Source organism: Sclerotinia sclerotiorum, genomic scaffold (assembly GCF_000146945.2).
Source record: "Sclerotinia sclerotiorum 1980 UF-70 scaffold_8 genomic scaffold, whole genome shotgun sequence".
NCBI lineage: Eukaryota > Fungi > Ascomycota > Leotiomycetes > Helotiales > Sclerotiniaceae > Sclerotinia > Sclerotinia sclerotiorum.
Window position 1 is genome coordinate 851,432 of NW_001820828.1, and position 21,435 is coordinate 872,866.

Sequence of the window (21,435 nt, forward strand, 5' to 3'; positions counted from 1 at the left end):
ATTAAAAGGGTGAAATTACTAAGTGTATATCAAAGCTCGGACCAAGAAAACATCCTGCACGGGCCTCTCTCAACATGGCTTCAAGACAAAGATCTCATGGCAAACAATCCGAACAATCCAAACCAAATAATAGTAAAAAGACTCAACCTAAACATTCTTATAATCTTAAGGGGAGAGTCTTCAGTATGGATAAATCAGAACCATTTATTGATTCTGGCTTGATTGCCGTTTCTCTTGTTATTAAATCGCAAACCGGCCCACACTTTGTTTTTCACTATCCTCCTCGACCATCCTTCGCTCCACCCCTACGCAACTACAGATATGGTACGGAAACTGATCAAAGTGAGATTGAAGAACATGCAGATAGCGACGAAGATGACAGCGACGACTTCTCAGAATTAGAAGAAGATGACTCAATTGCTTCAAAGCTTGGAAAATTGAATTTGAGCGGCAAGGGGATGAACAGTGGAAATGGCACTAGATCGCGTCACGTGGAGATTGAAGGCGATGATCACCTTGAAGGCAAAGATGGCGAGCAAATCGTTCCTTGGGAACAATTTGGGGAATTTCCTACCGTCGATCTTGCTAGTATCCTGACCCCACCACGCGCATACCATAAGAAGAAGTTCGAGTTGTCAATTGACAACCTCTACTTCGTTTCCTACCCGTTGCACATCCGCGAAGATGGATTCTGGAAGAAGCCGAAAAAGCTAAAGAAGGGTAAAGAGGTAGCAAATGATGGAGATGAATTGAAGGGCGGTTCCGTGGCTAGCAGTGCTCAGCCAAAAAAAGGCAGTGGTTCGGATGACGGTGATGATCGTGGAGAAATGACAATGTTCAACATTGTTTTTGTTGTTAGCTTGCCTAGGCATGAACAAGATGAGAGAATTGAGGAACTCTATGAGCATGTTATCAAGACTTTCAACAAGGCTCTCAATCATGCTCAAGCTCAGGGTAATTATGTTTGGAAGGAATCTGAGACTATTCTAGGCATGAAGGAGAGAGCCCGTGAAGATAGTAAGTACGCCTTAAACATGAATCAACCACATGATCTAATTTGTTGACTAGAACGACCAATGAGTCAACTATGGAGCCAAATCTTGATCAAATCTACATTGGCAGATGCGATGCGCGACGTTTACGATGCTGTTGTCAACAATACCATCACCACCGTCTGCCTCGACACAAAACCTCCCATTGATCTCTCTCTACATATCCCAATTCCAACATTTTTGATGAGCTTCCCGAATCCTAATGAAAGAGCTAAACCTGGTGTATTACTTTCCAGCGCCAACCCTCTTGTCGATGAGGAAGGTAATCCAGATCCCACGCAGCTAGATAAGCACTTTGCTCTTCTACTTCTTGAGGATGAGGTAGATGTCATTGCAGAAATAACATCTGAAGATACCGAGCTTTCTGCTCCTTTGATTCAATTCATTAAGTGGGCCAAACCTACTTTGTCTTTCCAACAAGTCGCTCAAGCCAACAATGTTGGTCTCGATGAAGTCATCACTCTTGCACAACATTTGATTTACTGGCGCAAAGCAATCGCTATTCCTCCTATTCACGCTCGGGACATGTTTATTGTTTCACCTAATTGTGACATGCATAAGTTAGTTCCAGCAAGTCAACAGTGGAAAAAAGCATTTCCTTTTGCTCCCTCTTTACAAAGCTTCCTTGCACAAATCTCTTATGCTCCACGCGCCTACAAGGCTTTCGTCCCGTCCAAAAGTCATCGTGAGAAATATATGGAAATGCTTGCATGGCTTATTCGTGGAGGCTGGGTTACTCATCTGCGAACTTTCTGTTGGATCTGGGTCTGGCCTGAGATCATTTACGAGGTCGACTATCAATTGAAAGCAGAAGCTATCGAAAAAATAAAGAACCCACCTCTTCAAACAGCACCTGGATCCCCAGAAGAAGCAAATGATGTTGAGAATGGGACACTGGCTCTCGATCCAACAGCTCCACTCACCACCGAACAAGCAGCGGAAGCTGCACGCCTTGAGAGACTCGCTGCTAAGACAGTAGCAGAAGCTAAGGCAGCCGAAGATGAATTTGAAAAGATGCCCGTTCCAGATGCTACCGAACATCCTTCTATGAACCATGCAGAACACTTGAAGAACATGTCCTCCTATATCATCGTCGATCCTCACAAAGCTAGTCACGTCGAGACGATGTACATCGCAGCCATCGGCAAGCGTTGGACTGATCCTAAGGCAAAAGCATTGTGGCCAAAGTTCGTAAAGTATTTCAATGGAACAACCGCTTTGGAGGATATTTGGGCCAAGGAAGGAATGAAGCGTAAAGAGACATGGAATATTTTATTGACTTATCAGGAGCAGCTTCTAGTGATGAAGCATTGGTAGATGTTTCTGATTTGTATTTTCATTTCTCATTTTCTGTAATGATCTTTTGTGGAAATTAAGAGATGGGCGTTATGATGATGATTTACGGTGATATTAAGGATTATACGGCGTGATATGGATCAGGAAAGGATGCGATGATACCATGGCTTTAGTGGATTTTTCATGATGTGATACCCTTCCACATGATTTTGCCTGAGAATTAATCAAGCTATTTACTTTCGTCTGACCTTATGTGTTAGCTATTCACTGAATCATATGGTAAGATTACAAATATGTGCAGTAAAAACGAAAAGCTATATACACACTGTGAAAGCAAATACTAAAATTTGGCCATCACCCGTCCAAATGGATGCTGCGGAGGGGATGAAAGCAATATTGGCCCGAATTATGGCAATAACTGATACATTCAGCTGCTAAGACAAAACGAGCGGACATCCAAGGAAGCAAGTTGATTTAAGATCTGAAATATCACATCAATTAGAAGGGCGAACAGTATTTCTTACGATCATTTGAGGCAAAACCTACAATACTCAATATAAAGCAAAGTAAATTTTTTATCGCTATTACAGTTTCCAAAAGCCTACCAACTAGATCACCGGTAAAGATGATCGAAAAAATCAAACACAAAAGTAGAGAAAATTGCAAAGCAGAAAACTTTCCAAGCATGGTTTAGTGGGATCGAACTTACTAATAGTAATATATGCGTGAGGTGGCAAATTTGCAATTACACAACTGCAAGAAATTTTTATCAAGTAGTAGGATTACTATAAATAGGAAAAAATAGATATATGTAAGTACATCCCCTGATACATCTCTTGCGGATCTTACTTATTGTTAGATTTTATTAGCTCTGGTCCTCGCAACATGGGGGTTTGTTCCATCAACGAAATATATGCTGAGATGGGGTATTAGGCGCGCTGAATGCTGGAGAATTATCCATTTGATATGGGGATGAATTGGTGTTTAGATCTCGAATTTTGTGAGCCTTACTCGTGTATTATATGGTAAGGTATGTAGGATGTCTTGTATGAAACACATTTCGATGGATTTAAGAGTCCGTACAGTTTTAGAGTTTCTGGTTGGTAGTATGACTGGAGTCTTCAAAACATGTTGCAAGCCTGCAAGGGAGGGCTGATATAGTATTAGTATTATATATGATGTGGGTGGATGGATGAATTAACCGGCAAAGTATGTTGATATCTAGCTAATCAGCCTTGTATCAATATCGCGACGCTAGGAAGTCAATTGTGAAAAGGCTGCATGAGTGGAAATGAACATTAGGTCCCAAAAATTTGCTTACCATGAGAATTTCTTGAAAAGATATCGAAGCTCGGGGAAATAAGCTTATTGGATTAGAAATTTGGAAGAATGCATTGAAGGCTGTAGCTTAAATCATAACCGGTGAGTTTATAATTATCCTTAACACTATCTATTATCTTAATGACGAGTATAATAGCTCAGCTTGATGACAAGTTCATACTATTAGCTTGGTTAACCTGTAATATATCTACCCAATATAGGACATTTGGGCATTTAGGGGAAGTGGAGAGGGGACCATGGGAGGCGGAGAAGGAAAAGAAAAGGTGAATTTGAATCCAATGCACATTTTCGTGTTTGAATAGCTCTAGGAAAATTCCTGGTTAGTATAGGTTAAATATTGAAATTCAACAAGAGAAATCTCGGAAAACTCCCAGCAAAGGCTTGTGAAAATTATCGATGCGCAAAAGAAGAAGGTAGCAGGTCCCATAACGCTAGTACGGTTTATTCTAGAGGCATTGCTCTTCGCTGATGTACGAAGGAAAATTAAATTATGGTGAGCATAGTGGAGAATGGACAGTGGAAGAGCGCTGCATTGCTGTTACCAATTTACTTTCCACATATATCATATCGTCTAATTTGATTGTCGAGTCTAGACAAAATTGAAACATGAGAATTCTTAAATCCTTCTAATCTATTTATGTGCCAAGTATGAAACCTTGGAGTCAAAGTCAAATGCAGTCGAGTCTCTCACCCTTAATAAGGCGGAACACCATGGAACTATTATATCTATAAAGATCTTCTCTTTCTAGCAAGAGGGGTGTTTTATATCTCTTTATTTGCCCCCTTGTTTCTTCTGATGTGTTGGTTGCTGTAAGTATATACTCACCTGACTCTAATACCCGGTAGAAGGAACTGGAGATATGTATGGCAGGTCACGGTGAATAGTGGTGAGATCTAAATGGGTGGAACAAGAGATCTTGGTATAAAATGAACAAGTTTCATATTACGGTTCTTCACTCCAAACAGTTCACAGATCTTTCAGCGGAAGCATGACAGGCACCAAACTATGTTTTGGAGAATATCACTTACAATAAATGAGCTGCTGGCGATGATGTATGTTGCGTGTTAGTCCCCTGACTAGAATCTGGCCAAGTTACTGCTGAATGATTTGCTGCTTCTCTATGTAGTTATCATTACATCATCTTATTTATCGTTGTTGATGTTATATTCATTTCATTTTTTTTTATTTTTCTAATATATACATCCATTTCACCCCATAAACAGCATTCAACAAAAATCCTTGCTGACATCTGGGGGTTTTAAGTCTTTGGATTTTACCCCCTGGCAAGATGATTCTTGGTTTGCAGACCAGAGACTGTCCATACGCTTCATACCGAAAGCCATTTGGGTATTGAGAGGAGAGTATTTATACAAAATTTCCCGACTTCTCGGGTGTGTGGATTTGTCTAAAGGGGGGCTATCAATGGAGATCTGTGGTATCGATGGTGAGTTAAAGAGCAGTAAATTCACTATGTGATAATGTTGTTTTATGGATTCCTAGTTCAGAAGACATGGTAGATATATAGAACCGAAAATAAACACAGCAGTTTCAACCATACAAATGATACCATAGCCATCCATTGCACGAATATAGGTGGATCACAATGCTAGCATATTAGTGATACTCATCCGTACTCTAGAAGATATTAAAACCTTCAGTTTCTGGGAGTCTTAGGATACTTCGTCGTGTTCATAAAGGCCCTTCGCGTTGTCAACCTGATTTCTCAGAACTTTTGCTGCCAGTGGGTTTAGGCGCTTCTATTACTCTCATTTTATCATTGTTTAGAGTATTTAGTGAACATTAGACTCATTTTCAACCTCATGGGCTACGGGATCTTTTCATGCTACGTAAAGGAAGTAGGTAGGGCTATGGTATTCATAAATTGCCTTACCGATTCCAGAGCTACTACTCTGCCCAGATGAATCTTGTTTCCAAAGTATACGCTCATGGATATCTTTATATACCAAGAAAATTTAACTCAGATTCCCACAAGCCATCGTGCATGCATCTTAATTCGATATTCAGCTGAGGTTATATAAGTGTATATATCAACTCACTAAAGTAGAATAGCTACTCCAGTATACCCCCGCCGATGTAAGATTTTAAGATTTTAGTATTTCCTCAATATATAAAGGAAGACCTTTTCAAAGTATCAGTAATCATGAATAGTAGAAATAACCATGCCTTCTCTTAGGGGAAAGAGCCCTGAGGATTCAGCCATGATTTGTGTTATCTGTTCAGGAGGTGCAGTCATCGTCATATGACCAAAGATAATATTGTAACTTGGAATTTCTTTGACCCTTATATTGCATATTAACACTACGACGAATCTACCTTTTCCATCGTTCGGATGTCTTTTATTTATTTCGGCGAAGCAAAATGTCGTCGTTTATGTCCTTTTGTAATCATTATTGCCCGTGTCATTACAACTAATGATATTTACCCTTATTTAAATCGACAGTTGGAATTCTGTCAAATTAACGCTTTCTTGCTGGGGTTCTCAGTAGTAAACTGTTTTGCTCCGTCTCCAGACATAAATACCGCGGTTTGATACTAGAAATGGGGGCTTTATATAAAGCAGAGATAATAAAACATAATAAAGAATATAATATTATTATTCTCTGTTTTATTTTGTGAAAAAGCTTAATCTTATCTTAGAGCCAATGAACGCATTTAGATCTTTTTGAAGTTATTTTATATTTACTATATGTAAATCTCCGATCTGATTAAAAATCTAATATAGAGAATGAAATAATAATTAATTTTCAAAACAATAATCAATATATAAGGATTAGCTATTATTTGTTAATAAATTTTCAAATTTTGAATCAAAATTATCTTATTGTTGATTTATTATTAAATTTTGAACTTATGGTTGGAAAATGAAAGGTGTGTGGTGAGTGATGGCCGTAACAACTTGGCATAAAAGCTAGACGGGAGGGAAACAGTGAAATACATGGGAATTACCAATATTGCACCCGAAAAATATAAGGGTGTAAGATTGCCTAGAAGACTCATAAATAGCTAGATACAATATGAATTCTATAATCGATACGCCTGGTATATTAATACACAAAACATTACAGTCGCGCCATCTCCTTAGGCATACACTCGAATCCTCGCATAGCGTGACAGAAAAATTCCCTGTTTTTGATTCTTCAGAAGTATATCAAAACAAGACGCAACGAGATATATTGATACATCAATGATCAAAATACAAATGCACTGCTGGATAGCTCCTGAGAATATGTGAACGTAAGATATCTCAGAAGGATATCAAGAATAAAATCAGTTCTTGCCAAATATCAACACATATGGTAGAGTGCTAATTATTCCACATCATCTCCCATTTCCACGTCCACAGCACCATGTCTCTCATTTATAGACCTGCAATTACCAATCTCGAAGTTCTTTTCGATGAAATCTCATGTTTTAGTCACTTTCAAAGTGACAAATTAACACAGTCTTTTATACTATTACAGAGAAATTAAACACTATACATCATCCACTCACTATTCATACTTAAGAAACTTTAACTATATGCGCAATACGAGATGCCATAGAAGCTATATAAACAGTACAATATCCTAAGTCTTACCATTTTTCAGAATCACATTCCTTCAGACTCGGTGCGCTGGTTGTTCATGGTGCGTTGAATACATACATACCCATAGATTATATCACCCTTTTCCAAACATGAAAGGTAAGGATTAAGGTACCTAATAGGTAGCTTACTGGGAAGGGTTGATTACAGCTGATGCGTTGATAGTACTATTATCCATTACTGCTGTTGATATAAGTCTCTTGTACTACAAGAATAATAATCGTTTGATCGACAACTATTATTCATTATCAAATTTCCATTCTCGCTAAAGAAAGGGAGATTGATTTTGGCATTGAAGCCTCCTTTTCTGGATGGAAGATTAAATGTGTGGTTTTGAGGTGATGATATAGGACCGTCAGGACATTAAAAACACATTTCTGTCCGCTTGGATGTCAAAAGTAGGAAGGACGTGAGAGGTTATAAGGTGGTAGGACTTGGAACATTAAGAATTGTGGAACCCTTCCCATGTTCTCTGCAATTAGTATGAATTAATGCGCACAAATGAACAAATCGCCGAGCCACTGCTAAACTCCTGGTCTCTCCCAATAAGCCACCGAAAAACGTACATGTGAGGGTATTTCCAATTCCATCTATCCTCTTCCTTTACTCCAGCCTTTTGACCAACCTTACAATCCGCTTGCCGAGCCACCACGACTTCTTCTTCTACTTAGTCGTCCTATTCTTCCAGCACCACCTTCACTGAAACTTGTACCCAAACCAGAGTCACTTCTTCTACCAGCTTGCCAACTCCCTTCCGCCTCTTCATCCTCGTCATCCGCATCCCCTGCGAGCGGCAAGATAACCGTCTCTTCCAATATCTTATCCTCTCCATCATCTTCATTTTTGATGCCCACAGGTGGATATACTAAGGGTGTATGACTCCTCACAGTCGGGAACGTTCTTGGAGTGTCCGAAATGTCCGGCTCATCCTCCGTCGCCTCTTGCTTAACTGTAGCTTCACTCTTTTCGATTTCTTTTCCCTTGACCACTCCTTCCTCTTTCCTCCCTCCAAAACACAACTTCAAGATTGCCCAACCAAAAATACAGCCCAACATCTCTGCTGCCCAAAAAGCGCCCACCCCGATAATTGCACTACTGATCCTCCAATTCCACATCCACCATCTCAAGCCACTCAGTTTCGCCCTCATAAGTATTCTGCATCCATATATTTGTACTTCTTCCGAGTCTTTCTCAATGACAATTTCTATGGCACTAGGCACATTCTTATTTCCTCTCGGAAATCTGACGCCTTCCGCCATCTCCACCATAATTTTCTCATCTTCTCTTTTCCAACCAAGCACATAAAGAGGTGCATTTACCACCTTTCCCAATCCAGATATCAACTCACTTTCATACGTCAAAATTGTAGGCCGTCGAGACGAGAAGAGAACATCTTCATTTTTAGTAATTCTTGATAAAGGTAGTAGATGTTCCACTACTGGTATTGAGCCGGAGGTTTTATAATTAGGCCCTAGAAAATTCACATGGACCATAAAATTTCCGGCTTTCAGATTTGCTGGAGAACGGGGCATATGTAGTTCTAGCTGGATATCATATTCTTGTTGTGTTACGACGGAATTGTGGAGGGGAACTATGCCATGAGGATGCTGACCGGGTCTGCGTTTGTGGACTTGTTAGCACATCCATTTTCAATCCCTTCTCTCCTCCCAAGGAAAAACCAACGCGTCGCAGCCCTAATACCCATGGAAACCCTTAAATATGATGATACGCACGCAAACTGCAACCAAACCCTCCTCTCCACCCCCAACGCCGGCACCCAGCTCCAATAAAACCCCGCATAAGCTACCACCGCAAATCCAAACAGTACAAGCGACGTCGACAAGAATAATATAGTATTTAAATATGTTTTTCGCGCGGGCTTTGATGTCGCGATCGCAATTGGCTTGCGGATTATGGTGTCCTAATCGCAGATATTTGGTTAGCTGTCTGAGAATGGGGAGGAATGTGTGAAGTATTCAGGGCGGAAACTGGTGTGCGGTGACGGGATTTAAAGAAGTAATTACCATCGTGATGTGCGAGCCTATTATTGTATTACATTGTTTTGTGAAGAGAATTAATATGAGAGTATGAAAGTCTTTGGAGGTGATGTGCGCATTGAATGCGCGTTCCGTTGTGAGGTTGTGGTTGATAATGTTTATTTGAGAATGCTAGGGTGACGAAATGACGTCGGCTCTTGGTGATCCATGCAATTTCTCTGCTTGACTCCCGGTGAGCTTGGATTCCCTTGATTGCACCGCGGAATTCTAATATGAATTATTTTAAACTCATATGATCGACCCATGATACTATCAAAAACTGGACAACCTGCAGGGTCAGTGAGGATTTACAAAATTAGGTTTTTATCTACAAAACTATTAGAGACCATAACATGGGATGGCCTCTTTCTCTGCATAAACCCTCATCCTGTCGCAAACAAGTAGCTCACAATCCCCAAATCCCCGCCATATAATAAATACAACACCACCCACAATGGCTTCTCAAAGCGACATGCAGGACCTTCTTCGGCTCTTCACAACCGGTCGTAACAAAGTCCCCATACTCACAGCAATGCAACGCGTCAAAGCCCTTCAAACTGCGTCTATACTTCCATCTATCTCAGCCGTCGCATCGACACCTCTTGATACTCTCCAATCCGCACTTTCTATTGACGAGAAAGCTGCGAAATCTCTAATTACTGCTTGTAAGAATGCGTCTAAAACAGCAGGCAAACGGTCCGCCGGCGAGATTGATACTACCAGTAAACAAGAAGTCAAACGTGTTAAAACATTCGAGTCGGCGTATTCTTTACCAGTTGAGCAAACAGAGGAGGAATTAGAAAAGAGCTTGGAGTTACCAGAGAGTGTGAGAGATGAAGAAAGGATTAAAAAGACCAAGATTTTTACAAATAGAGCACCACTGGTATTGGTATGGGCATTGCAGCTATTGAAGTATACGCTGCCGGGACAAAAGTTAAGTGGGAGATTGAGTTTAGCGCAGGCGTTGGTTAGTGCGAATAGTAAGAGTAAGGCGGAGAGCTTGGGATTGAAGGGTAAGGGGAAGGATGAGGATGAAGGCAAAGGATGGCCAAGGTTAAAGATTATGGGGAGGGAGATTGGTGTTTTGAAGAGAGGGGGATATGGCAGTGGGTCAGATGAAGGCAAAGCGGAGAGTGAAGTAAAGATGGAAGAAGAGAAATTTGCGATCGGGAAAGATTTGATTAATGAATGGGCTGTCTCCACCCCGATAGTATCCAAAGGCTCAAAGTTCATTGCCCGCTCAATATCAGTATCCTCACCCAGTCAAGCTCTTACCTATCTCCAAATTCTCCTCAAGGATCCAAGCATTTCGGACGCAAGCCATAACGTCACAGCTTTCCGCATCCAAGGTGATCATGGAATGATCGAAGATTGTAAGGACGATGGTGAATCAGGCGGTGGCACGCATATACTGGGGATACTTCAAAATAACAACATGGTTGATGTTTTGCTTGTTGTCTCCAGATGGTATGGAGGCGTCATGTTAGGGCCTGACCGTTGGCGAATCATGACACAAGTGTGTAACGATGCATTATCACAACGCTTGAGAGTAGCGGGGAAAATAGGAGGAGAACAATTATGGGGGTTAGATATTGAAGCGATGAATTCTTCAAATGTTGGAAGTAGTATGCCCATTCATAGACCGGAGGGTGCGAGGAGATATGTTTTCAATGCTTTTGCTCCACCTCCTGATGATGAAATTGGGGAGAAGGACAGGAGCAAAAGGAAGAAAAGTGCGAAAGCGATAGCTGAAGAGAAAGAGGGAAATCTAGGATTGCTGATGGGAGCACTAGATTTATTGTTTGAGAGTTGGGTTGACCATATAGGGAGGGACGAGTTAGATAGAAGGGCTTGGGGATGGTATGTGCAGATTAGACCGGAAGTAGAGAGTGGAGTCGCGGGGTGGGGCGGAAAAGGAGTGGTGAAGTTGAGTGAGATATTGGCTTTAAGGAGAAGGACGTGAATTAGGTAAGCTGGTGAGTTAATCTATTCTGTTTTGATTAATTCTCGTACGAAATCGTATCAATGATAATGTGAATAAAACTTATTGACATCAATGCTTTGTTTGTTGGACATATTGCACTCCTTTCAGATGCTGCTGTGGATGACATTACATTTACAAATGCAATGACCTCTCCCCATCTCCACTAACCTCTTCAACGATCTGTTTGAATATACAGAGATCCCCATCTATGGATAACCGGTCCACTGGGTCTTGGAAAAATCGTACAATAAGAGCCCCCTCGATACAGTGCTGCATTACAAAGGCACAACGAAGGCTCATTGTATCCACGGGCATAAACATGACCGTTGTAGATACTTCAATATCTTCGCATATACCAGGGAGTTGTGTGTGTCACGGTTATATCCATGTTTTCAATTGCAAGGTTTTCCGTCAATTATTAAGTACAAAACAAGGGAACTTTATGCCGCTCCAATGTTTCTCAATGAATGGGATAATCACTAATATCATTTGTATTGAAGGGAAAGGATAGATCAATAAATAATTTTATATCAATACATACCTAGTTCAGCGAACACACGAAACATAGTTTCACAAAGAAGCATACAATATTCTTATACACTTTTCCTATCTCTACCTCTTCCCCTATATTTCCCCGCTCACAAAATCCTCTCCGATCTCCATCTAATCATTCTCACTTTCGTACTAATCAACTTCATCCAATAACAATAAATATAACCATCTTAACCAATGATTCCTCTATATTCCATATCCTCAATTATGTTACGAGGTTTGCCGTCTAGATCACGTGGAAGTGCTCTAGGCTCTCGAGGTGGTTTATAACCAGGCGTCAAGCAGGGACTTAAGTAATGACAATGATGTAATTCGTAACTAATAGTAGAGTATACTAAATGATTGATCTTGAGCACGAAGCTCTTTACAAATGAAATCCATCTTGATTATATAGACCTTCGTGCCTCCGTAAAAACCGATAGCTATAAGAACGACAATTCGATCACCGCAAAGCCGATCTCGATTTGTCGGTTTCTTGATCATGTGATCAAGAACGTGACCTATGTTACTGTCCGACGTAACATAGATGGGGATAGCTACTCTATATATACACAAATGAATGGCCTAGCCGCAATGGCTAGGCAAAAAGAAGTCATATTTATCCCTCCAATGATCTTACTTTACCGATAACCATTGGTACCTAGCACTTGTCCGGATCTGATCCTCAGACCACCTAAATCGTATACTAATCCCGAGTAATCGTATCATGTGTGGACATGGTTAATGTACCTGAGGTTTCTTATATAATAAGGGTGGGAGGAAAGCAGGGGTTTCCGTCACATATATAATTAGAATAGTTTCATAGTATAGGAGCTTCGTGCTCAACTTAGTTATCAATTAGTTTACCTACATTCTACTTGATCTAGTAACGACTTCACTTCCAAGTGAATACCAGTGATAAAGCCTTAACCCATAACTACCAACCGACGAACCTTAGGCAGCCGCTGCCTCCAGTACAGTATCGTTACAATTTCTACCAGTAGATTTCTAACAATATAAAATCTTAATGTAGCTTAAGTCTGTTTAAGAAAACTTTACTACTAGATTTCTATTAGTAGATTTCAACTCATTTAATCTAACAAATACTCTAATATAATAGAAAATTCGAAATGAATCTAATACTCGATATACATGTTGGTATCGATCATACGGGTATATTCTGGAGTAGAATATGCGATCGTGGAACAACGATTTTCCCATACTAATCCGAGATAATGCAATCATGTGTTCTGATTGTTTATAGGTTTCCGTCAAACTGGGGCTCGATAGAAATCTTCCAGTAGATATTTACTAACGTGGTTTATCAGTGGGTCGGACACTTTTTCCTCGATTTATCACTTTAAAACCATATTATTCAATAACAATTGGATGAATCGATTCAAACTATTAAGAATCTAATAAACTAGCATCTATTGCATTATTTTGACAGGTTCTTGAATTATGACCAGTCTTTCCACACTTACTACAGCATCGACTAGTAGATGATTCCCTATTAGAATTTCCCCCATTTTGACGCTCGTCGCATTGAATCTGATTATCAACCTCTTATTGCGATAATATATCTTCAGCTTCTTGTCCATTAAGTACTCCTCCATTACGTAGTTGAATTTTTTTTAGTGTGTCGACGTTTACTTAATGCTTCATTTGCTCTTCGAAGCATATGATTCTCAGCACTCAAAAGTGTAACTTCATATGCTAGTCTCTCTATACCTTTAGCTAAAGCTTGCACAGTCTCAAATATAGGTGTAGGAAAGCTTGATTGATGACAAGCCATTCGAGCTTTTACTAGAGTTGATTGTAAAAGAGCCTCAGTTGGATTGTGAAGGGTTTGAGAGATCCAGGAGTTGGTAAGTTCCAAGGAGGTAGATGGAGGGGTAGAAGTACGAATCCTAATATCTAGTTTTGAGGGTATAGATTGAGGATCAAATGGTATTAGACCTGCTCCTCGAAAACCAGCTTTTATATTCTGAATAGTAATCGATTGTTAATATATAGCTTTGAAAGCTATAAAGAATTCAACCTTAGAGATATGATTGATATGAGCCTTGATAAATCCTTCAATTTGACAACTATATGAACGTTTGAGTATGCTAAAACATCCAATATCAAGTGGTTGAGTTAAGTGATTTGAATGCGATGGTAACCTTATGCATATAATGTCGTTTGACTTACAATATGACTGGAAAGGTCTTCTCATCCTGTCAATTTAATAGCTACAAAGCTGGCTACAGAAAAGGAAAATCAAGATGTAGTTGCAACCCCTCAAAGAAAGCAATTAAAACCTACTCAACTCGAAAAGATCAAAAATTCAATTCAGAAAGACTTCGATCCTCTCACTTTAGAGGGAATCCATCATTTCTACTTTCCTCCTTGGAAGAAAGAAGTTCCATATAAAGTCAATATCAGCAAATTAGGAAAAGAAGAAGCTGCGATGATCCACAATCTGGCTTTCAAATATAGGTGCAAAAATACCATTACAATATACACCGATGCCTCATCCACTTTAGAGGGAATAGGGGTTGGGATCGGGATAGTAGTCATCTTACCAAATGGCCGAATTTCACATCAAGAGATTATCAATATAGGCGTGAATCAGCTTGTCTATAATGGCGAGCTCCTAGGAGTTACTAAAGCGATCGAATACGCAAATTCAATAGCCCAACCAGGAAACAAGTTCAAGATATACTCAGATAATCAAGCAGGATTATTCCGGTTGAAAACCCCCTCCGATTTACCTGGTCAATCATGCCAAATCAAAGCTATAAAAGCTGCGGAAGCTATTCAAAATAAAGGAGCCGAAATCTCTCTCAATTGGGTCCCCGGACATACATCTGTACAAGGAAACGAGCTAGCTGATTCTCTTGCAAAAGAGGCGACCAAAATACCATCCCCATCTCACGAAACCAGTTATGCCTCCATTGGAATGGATATAAAAAGAATGAAATCAGAGAACTGGATAGCCATCCTTAACACTAATAATTTTCATCAACCATCGTCAACATATTCAAGAAACTACCCCTGGAAGATCAGCTCAAAAATCAGAGTTCCAGGAAACATCAAAAGAAGCACAATCTGTGCTCTGTTCCAACTCAAAATTGGACACGGATACTTCAAATCTTATTTGAAACGATTCGGAATCTCCTCTAATGACAGTTGTAGATGTGGGGGAAAGGAATCTCCTGATCATCTTCTACTCAATTGTCCTATATATAAAACGGCAAGGAAAATCCTCAATAAGGATAACTGTGTGAACGAAGTGAATGACTTCAATTTAATTACTACTGTAATAAAGAACTAAGCGAACGCGAAAGAGACTAGCTCTTTTAGTAAGTCTATATAAGACTTACTACTTTCAATATGTAGCTAGCTCTTTAGACAGAATACAATTAGACATACAGGACCTACGTAATCCGTGGGTGCTACGTCTTCCGTATCCTTCTCGTACCAACAATAACCCCATAGTCCGACCTACCATGAAATATCTGCTTCATACTAAAGCAGGAATCATCAAGACCCTCGAATTTATCGAGGCGACGAGAATAGCCACCAGATCATGGCATCTCAATAGAATGCATGAAGAAGAAGAGGAAGAAGGCGGAGAAGAAGGGGGTCGACCGGAAGATTGTGATTGAATTGATCAATTATGGCCAATTTGGTCAATTTAGTCAATTTGGTCAATTTGGTCAATTTGGTCAACTTGGTCAACTTGGTCAATTTGGTCAATTTGGGCAATCACCCCAATGTCAAATTTCATTACATTTCATTTGTTATTCCTCTTATTTAAATACGAGAGTATCTGTAAGGCGGGCTTGGTTCCCTAGTATTAGTTTTCACTTCCCCCATTCAAAAATTAGAAGATTGAGGCTTTCAATCTCCCCAACCTGTATTAGCTACGGTCGAATAAGGCCAACCACCCTCCATTTACTATTGTTAGAAGCCTACAAAGCTCCTAGCCGTCTTAGATAGTCATAGACTCAGTGTAGACGTTAATTTAATCAATCAATCAATCAATCAGTGCTACCGAACGGTCACTTGTACACAAATTAGCCTCTCAGCCAGCTAATACCATTGCGGCTTACAGCCGTGCTAAAAAAAATATGGAGAGTATCTTTTCCCTAGCCATGTTTTAGATCATCGTAATAATACATATGATGGCGAGAAAGTCGGCAATACAGCTAGAAAGACAATGTAACGTCGGAGCATTCTCGCCGTGAGTCAGCTTGACCTGCATAACCCCACATTCCAAAAGGTAATAACCTTCGACACCTCACAATAGTTGTGTTGTCACACAAATTTCTCGGGATAATCTATAATCAAGGGCAACTTCAAGATATCAGCGCTATATTGATTTCTGCTGTGTACTTCATTATTATCTACTGGTCTCTCAACTTTGCATACTCCAAATCCTAAAATGCGCTTGCTAGAGTGCGATAATGCTGACGGATATCGGCTCACCAAAGCACTATTAGATAACAATATTCCTCCTTATGCAATTCTCTCACATACATGGGGAAGTGACGAACAGGAAGTCAATTTCGAAGATATAAACTCAGGTAATGGCAAAGCAAAAACCGGTTATGAGAAGCTCCAGTTTTGCGGAAAACAGGCTGCCTGTGACAACATCAATTATTTCTGGGTGGATACTTGTTGCATTAAAAAGACGAGCGACCCTGAGTTGAGCGAATCTTTGAACTCTATGTTCCGCTGGTATAGGAAGGCTAGAAAATGCTATGTCTATTTATCAGATGTAGAGGTCGTTCAAAATGGTGTAGAGCAACCACAAAGCGTGTGGGAAGGGCGTTTTCGGGCCAGCCAATGGTTTACAAGAGGATGGACGCTCCAAGAACTCCTGGCTCCAATATCAATCGAGTTCTTTTCACGGGATTGTTGTAGGCTTGGTGATAGGGAATCTCTGAAGTTGATTATACATGAGATCACAGGAATTGCTATTGAAGCGCTCCAAGGAGTTCCTTTATCGAAGTTTAGTGTTATTGATAGAATGAAATGGGCGGAAAACCGAATTTCGACGAGAGAAGAAGACGCAGCATATAGCTTGCTTGGTATCTTTGGAGTATCCATGTCAGTTATCTATGGCGAGGGAAAGGATAAAGCATTCAGGAGGCTCAACAGGGAGATCGAGAGTAATCCCGATAATCCTCCCTCTCCAGACAAGCGCTGCCTAACTGATCTGTTCACTACCGATCCACGAAAGGACAAGCAACGTATCGAGGAACTGAAAGGAGGACTGCTCCTTAAGGTATACGAATGGGTCTTCAAAAATGCAGAATACCAACAATGGTACAACGACCAAAGCAACCGCTTGCTATGGGTGAGAGGAGATCCTGGTAAGGGCAAGACTATGTTGTTATGTGGTATCATAGACGAAATACGGACATCAAATAATTACACCTTAGCCTATTTCTTTTGCCAAAGCAACGTCGATACTATTAATAGTGCTATCTCCGTCCTACGTGGCCTTATTTATATGCTTTTATATGAACAGCCTTCACTCATTCGGCATTTACAAAAGGAATATGAGGTTCCAGGGAAGCAGTTATTTGAAGGTATTAATGCGTGGGTGGCGCTCTCTAATATTCTGAAGAACATCTTGCATGATGAGAGTTTGAAGCCAATAATCTTGATTATTGATGCACTTGACGAATGCGAAAAGGACATGGTCAAATTACTTCGTCTGATTGTTTCCAGTCTAATTGAGTTTCCTCGCGTTAAGTGGCTTGTCTCTAGTCGTAACTGGTCTGAAATTGAAGAGGCACTAGGGCCGATTGAGGAGAGAACGTCGCTCAATCTCGAATTAAATACCCACACAGTATCTATTGCTATCGATTGGTATGTAAGAGATAGAGTGGAAAAGCTTGCAAGGATAAAAAAAAGTATTAAAAAAAATAGAACGACGGTTGAATCGTATCTCCTGGAGAATACGAACGGAACCTTCCTTTGGGTGGCTTTGGTCTGCCAAAATCTTCAAGAACTTCGATTCTTCACGAATTCAATCTTACAAGATTATTACCCTCCAGAATTGAATCCCTTATACGAACGTATGCTACAGCAAATTCTAGATATAAAAGAGCATGGAGTAACTGAGCTCTGCCTTCAGCTCATGGCTATTGTAGTAGTAGCCTTTCGACCTATTACGCTCTGCGAGTTGGCACGTCTGATCGGATCGGAGATTCATTTGGAAGAAATCATTCAACTTTGTGGCTCCTTTCTGGTCGTTCGTAATCAGAGTATCTTCTTCGTTCATAAGTCGGCAAAGGATTTCCTATCAGAAAAGGCTGCTGAGATAATATTTCCAAATGGGATCGGCAAGGTAAATGAGAAGATATTTCTAAATTCGATAATAGAAATGAGCAATATATTGAAAGAGAACATATACAACTTGCGTCATCCAGGCTTCCCTATTAACAAAGTCAAGCAACCCGATCCTGACCCACTAGCGTATATAAGATATTCATGTACCTACTGGGTTAATCATTTTATAGATGGAAATCCCCCAAAAACAGAAAACCATGTTCAAAATAATGGCAAAGTCTATAATTTCCTAACAGAGCATTTGCTGCATTGGTTGGAGGCCATGAGCTTGATGGAAAACATTTCTGGGTGCATTGTTGCAATAAGTTCTTTAGAAAATTATATCTCGGTAAGTCAAAACAGCTTCAAATAGCTTCAAATAACTTCAACTGATAAATGTGAAGGTTGAGAAAGCTCCTGAACTTTCCGCTTATATTCATGATGCCAAGCGCTTCGTCCTTTATAACCGAGTAGGAATTGAACAAGCTCCTCTTCAAATCTATTGCTCAGCCCTTTTCTTTGCTCCAGAGAATAGTATTATTCGAAAAACATTTCAAAAATGTATCCCGAGTTGGATTTATAAAATATCAAGGACACGATCAAGTTGGAGTGCCGCCCTCCAAACGCTCGAAGGTCATTCGAGTTGGGTTTACTCAGTTGCCTTCTCACCAGATGGTACAAAGATAGCTTCAGGCTCACGCGATCGAACGATCCGGCTTTGGGATACGATCACGGGCGAATTGCTTCAAAGGTTCAAGGGTCATTCGGATTCGGTTAACTCAGTTGCCTTCTCACCAGATGGCACAAAGATAGCTTCAGGCTCACGCGATCGAACAATCCGGCTTTGGGATACAGTGACAGGCGAACCGCTTCAAAGGTTCGAGGGTCATTCGAATTGGGTTAGGTCAGTTGCCTTCTCACCAGATGGCACAAAGATAGCTTCCGGCTCTGACGATGAAACAATCCGGCTCTGGAATACGACAACAGGCAAATCGCTTCAAAGGTTCAAAGGTCATTCGGATTGGGTTAGGTCAGTTGCCTTCTCACCAGATGGCACAAAGATAGCTTCAGGCTCACGCGATCGAACGATCCGGCTTTGGGATACGATCACAGGCAAATCGCTTCAAACATTCAGGGGTCATTCGGATTGTGTTAACTCAGTTGCCTTCTCACCAGATGGCGCAAAGATAGCTTCCGGCTCTGAAGATAAAACGATCCGGCTCTGGGATACAACCACGGGCAAACGGACGATCCGGCTCTGGAATACGACCACGGGCAAATCGCTTCAAACGCTCGAAGGTCATTCAAATTCGGTTAATTCAGTTGCCTTCTCACCAGATGGTACAAAGATAGCTTCAGGCTCAGACGATAAAACGATCCGGCTCTGGAATACGACAACGTGCAAATCGCTTCAAACGCTCGAAAGGTCATTCGGATTGGGTTAGTTCAGTTGCCTTCTCACCAGATAGTACAAAGATAGCTTCAGGCTCAGACGACGATACAATCCGGCTCTGGGATACGATCACGGGCGAATTGCTTCAAACGCTCGAGGGTTATTCGGATTGGATTAGTTCAATTGCCTTCTCACCAGATGGCACAAAAGTAGCTTCAGGCTCAGGCGATCAGATGATCCGGCTCTGGGATACGATCACAGGCGAATCGCTTCAAACGCTCGAGTATCATTCGAGTTTAAAGGCATCCTCAGCCTTTGAACGGTACTTTATGTCAAACCATTGGATAGCTGAAAGATTAGATGAAGAAGTGCGAAATATTCTTTGGCTACCTCCAGACTATCGACCAACTAGTACATATTTTTGTAACGGAGTTATAGTCATGGCATTTTCCACCGGTGGCATTTTTCTTCTGAAATTTGAGTGAAAATTTCATATTATCTAAGTAAAAATCAATTTCAATATATCTATTACTGACTAACTTATTTATGTCTTAAATATAATATCCTTTTATTTTTTTTTCTCTCTTTAACAGAGAGGTTAAAGGAAGTCTTATGATTATATAGACTTTCTATTTGCCACCTTGATTCTAGTATGTTCTAGTGTAGTGATGTGGTAGTTTTATTGGTACAAAGAAATACAAAGAAATATTTTATTTGATATAGCTTCGAGCTAATCATTATTAGAATTGAAGATCTGAAAGCATAAAAAGAAATATGTAAATTCGATTCTGTTTCCAGCTTTGTATTGTATACTATATATATATATTGGAGTTTATCTCTGATTATGGTAGAATGCTATAATTTTAGAATACTACTATTCTAATCATTTTATTAAAAGTCTATGTTAGTTTCATAATGATTAATCATATTGAATAAATTACTAGCCTTGTTCAAATATTTGCTTAACCTTTGTTTAACAATAGTAGTGAAAAATATGTCGATTCTATTACTTAAAATTTAAAACTAATGAAAGAGGAGAGAGAGAAATCTATATATAATATACTTCGAATAGATCTTGAGTTTGATGGATACAATAAAAAGTTCCAGGAGATTGGTGTATGAATTTCCAATATAATTACTTTTTGGGTTTTGTCGAGTATTGTATCTGAATCACCATTATAGTCCAGTGCGAAAGTGCATTATGGATCTTCTCTCAAGAGCAACGGTATTTTATCCTAATTATCGTTTCACATTCCTCCGATTCCTATAGAATACGTTTCCTCTTAATTTGTACCGTTTCTAAGCGTTCTTTGGAATGTAAAATATTGTAAGGAATGAAAGTTTTTGTGGAAGTCAATTCATCAGATATCAACATTCAATGCTTGGGAAAGAATGGGAATATGAAGAGGCTCTAGGATATTTTGCAGCTGAAACTCGAGATTATATGTTGTATCATGCCCAATTTTGGTACGTTTAAGAAAAAATCTGAAAGGCCATTCTTGATATTCGGCAATTGGTAACACTGGACAAGAGGAACTTCAAGAAGTTGGTGAATAAAAATGAAGGTTGTTTAAGGAGCTCTGCTTAGTATCCTATCATAGACTGGTATATCAGCTACTGTATCAATAAATCCAGAATAGTAAGGCTTCGACTTCTACGATAGACTCATCGTATAAAGATTGCAGTTCGGGAGCTGATTGCTTCAAACACAACCACTATATGACTATACCCAAACCGTAAGATTCGTGACTTGATCAGCAGGCACTTTAGTACTGGGGGTATAATGAACAGTAATTTTGATAACGAAAACAAGCATTGATACTGGTTTACATCATTCCGGATCAGTGTCAAAGAGACAATCTATGTT

At 40.0% G+C, this 21,435-nt stretch overlaps 6 protein-coding genes across 6 annotated transcripts; 3 read left to right on the plus strand and 3 right to left on the minus strand.

Annotated features, from left to right (window-relative positions):
* Nucleotides 1-74: 74 nt before the first annotated feature.
* Nucleotides 75-2,826, plus strand: SS1G_06632 (hypothetical protein; the record flags this gene model as incomplete). The annotated part of the gene is made up of 4 exons (XM_001592341.1): nucleotides 75-1,017; nucleotides 1,069-2,243; nucleotides 2,609-2,627; nucleotides 2,780-2,826. The coding sequence occupies 4 exons, from the start codon at nucleotides 75-77 to the stop codon at nucleotides 2,824-2,826; spliced, it is 2,184 nt and encodes a 727-aa protein (XP_001592391.1).
* Nucleotides 2,827-4,916: 2,090 nt separating this feature from the next.
* SS1G_06633 (predicted protein) lies at nucleotides 4,917-5,033 on the minus strand (the record flags this gene model as incomplete). The annotated part of the gene is made up of 1 exon (XM_001592342.1): nucleotides 4,917-5,033. The coding sequence occupies one exon, from the start codon at nucleotides 5,031-5,033 to the stop codon at nucleotides 4,917-4,919; it is 117 nt and encodes a 38-aa protein (XP_001592392.1).
* A 2,887-nt stretch (nucleotides 5,034-7,920) lies between these two features.
* Nucleotides 7,921-9,321, minus strand: SS1G_06634 (hypothetical protein; the record flags this gene model as incomplete). The annotated part of the gene is made up of 3 exons (XM_001592343.1): nucleotides 7,921-8,911; nucleotides 9,028-9,215; nucleotides 9,319-9,321. The coding sequence occupies 3 exons, from the start codon at nucleotides 9,319-9,321 to the stop codon at nucleotides 7,921-7,923; spliced, it is 1,182 nt and encodes a 393-aa protein (XP_001592393.1).
* Nucleotides 9,322-9,784: 463 nt separating this feature from the next.
* Nucleotides 9,785-11,293, plus strand: SS1G_06635 (hypothetical protein; the record flags this gene model as incomplete). Its single annotated transcript, XM_001592344.1, has 1 exon — nucleotides 9,785-11,293. The coding sequence occupies one exon, from the start codon at nucleotides 9,785-9,787 to the stop codon at nucleotides 11,291-11,293; it is 1,509 nt and encodes a 502-aa protein (XP_001592394.1).
* A 153-nt stretch (nucleotides 11,294-11,446) lies between these two features.
* On the minus strand, nucleotides 11,447-11,880 carry SS1G_06636 (predicted protein; the record flags this gene model as incomplete). The annotated part of the gene is made up of 2 exons (XM_001592345.1): nucleotides 11,447-11,658; nucleotides 11,856-11,880. The coding sequence occupies 2 exons, from the start codon at nucleotides 11,878-11,880 to the stop codon at nucleotides 11,447-11,449; spliced, it is 237 nt and encodes a 78-aa protein (XP_001592395.1).
* Nucleotides 11,881-13,501: 1,621 nt separating this feature from the next.
* Nucleotides 13,502-20,326, plus strand: SS1G_06637 (hypothetical protein; the record flags this gene model as incomplete). The annotated part of the gene is made up of 11 exons (XM_001592346.1): nucleotides 13,502-13,548; nucleotides 13,679-13,713; nucleotides 14,098-15,122; nucleotides 15,410-15,584; nucleotides 15,948-15,970; nucleotides 16,392-17,211; nucleotides 17,281-17,717; nucleotides 17,982-18,194; nucleotides 18,580-19,205; nucleotides 19,645-19,979; nucleotides 20,313-20,326. The coding sequence occupies 11 exons, from the start codon at nucleotides 13,502-13,504 to the stop codon at nucleotides 20,324-20,326; spliced, it is 3,750 nt and encodes a 1,249-aa protein (XP_001592396.1).
* Between the last annotated feature and the right edge of the window lie 1,109 nt (nucleotides 20,327-21,435).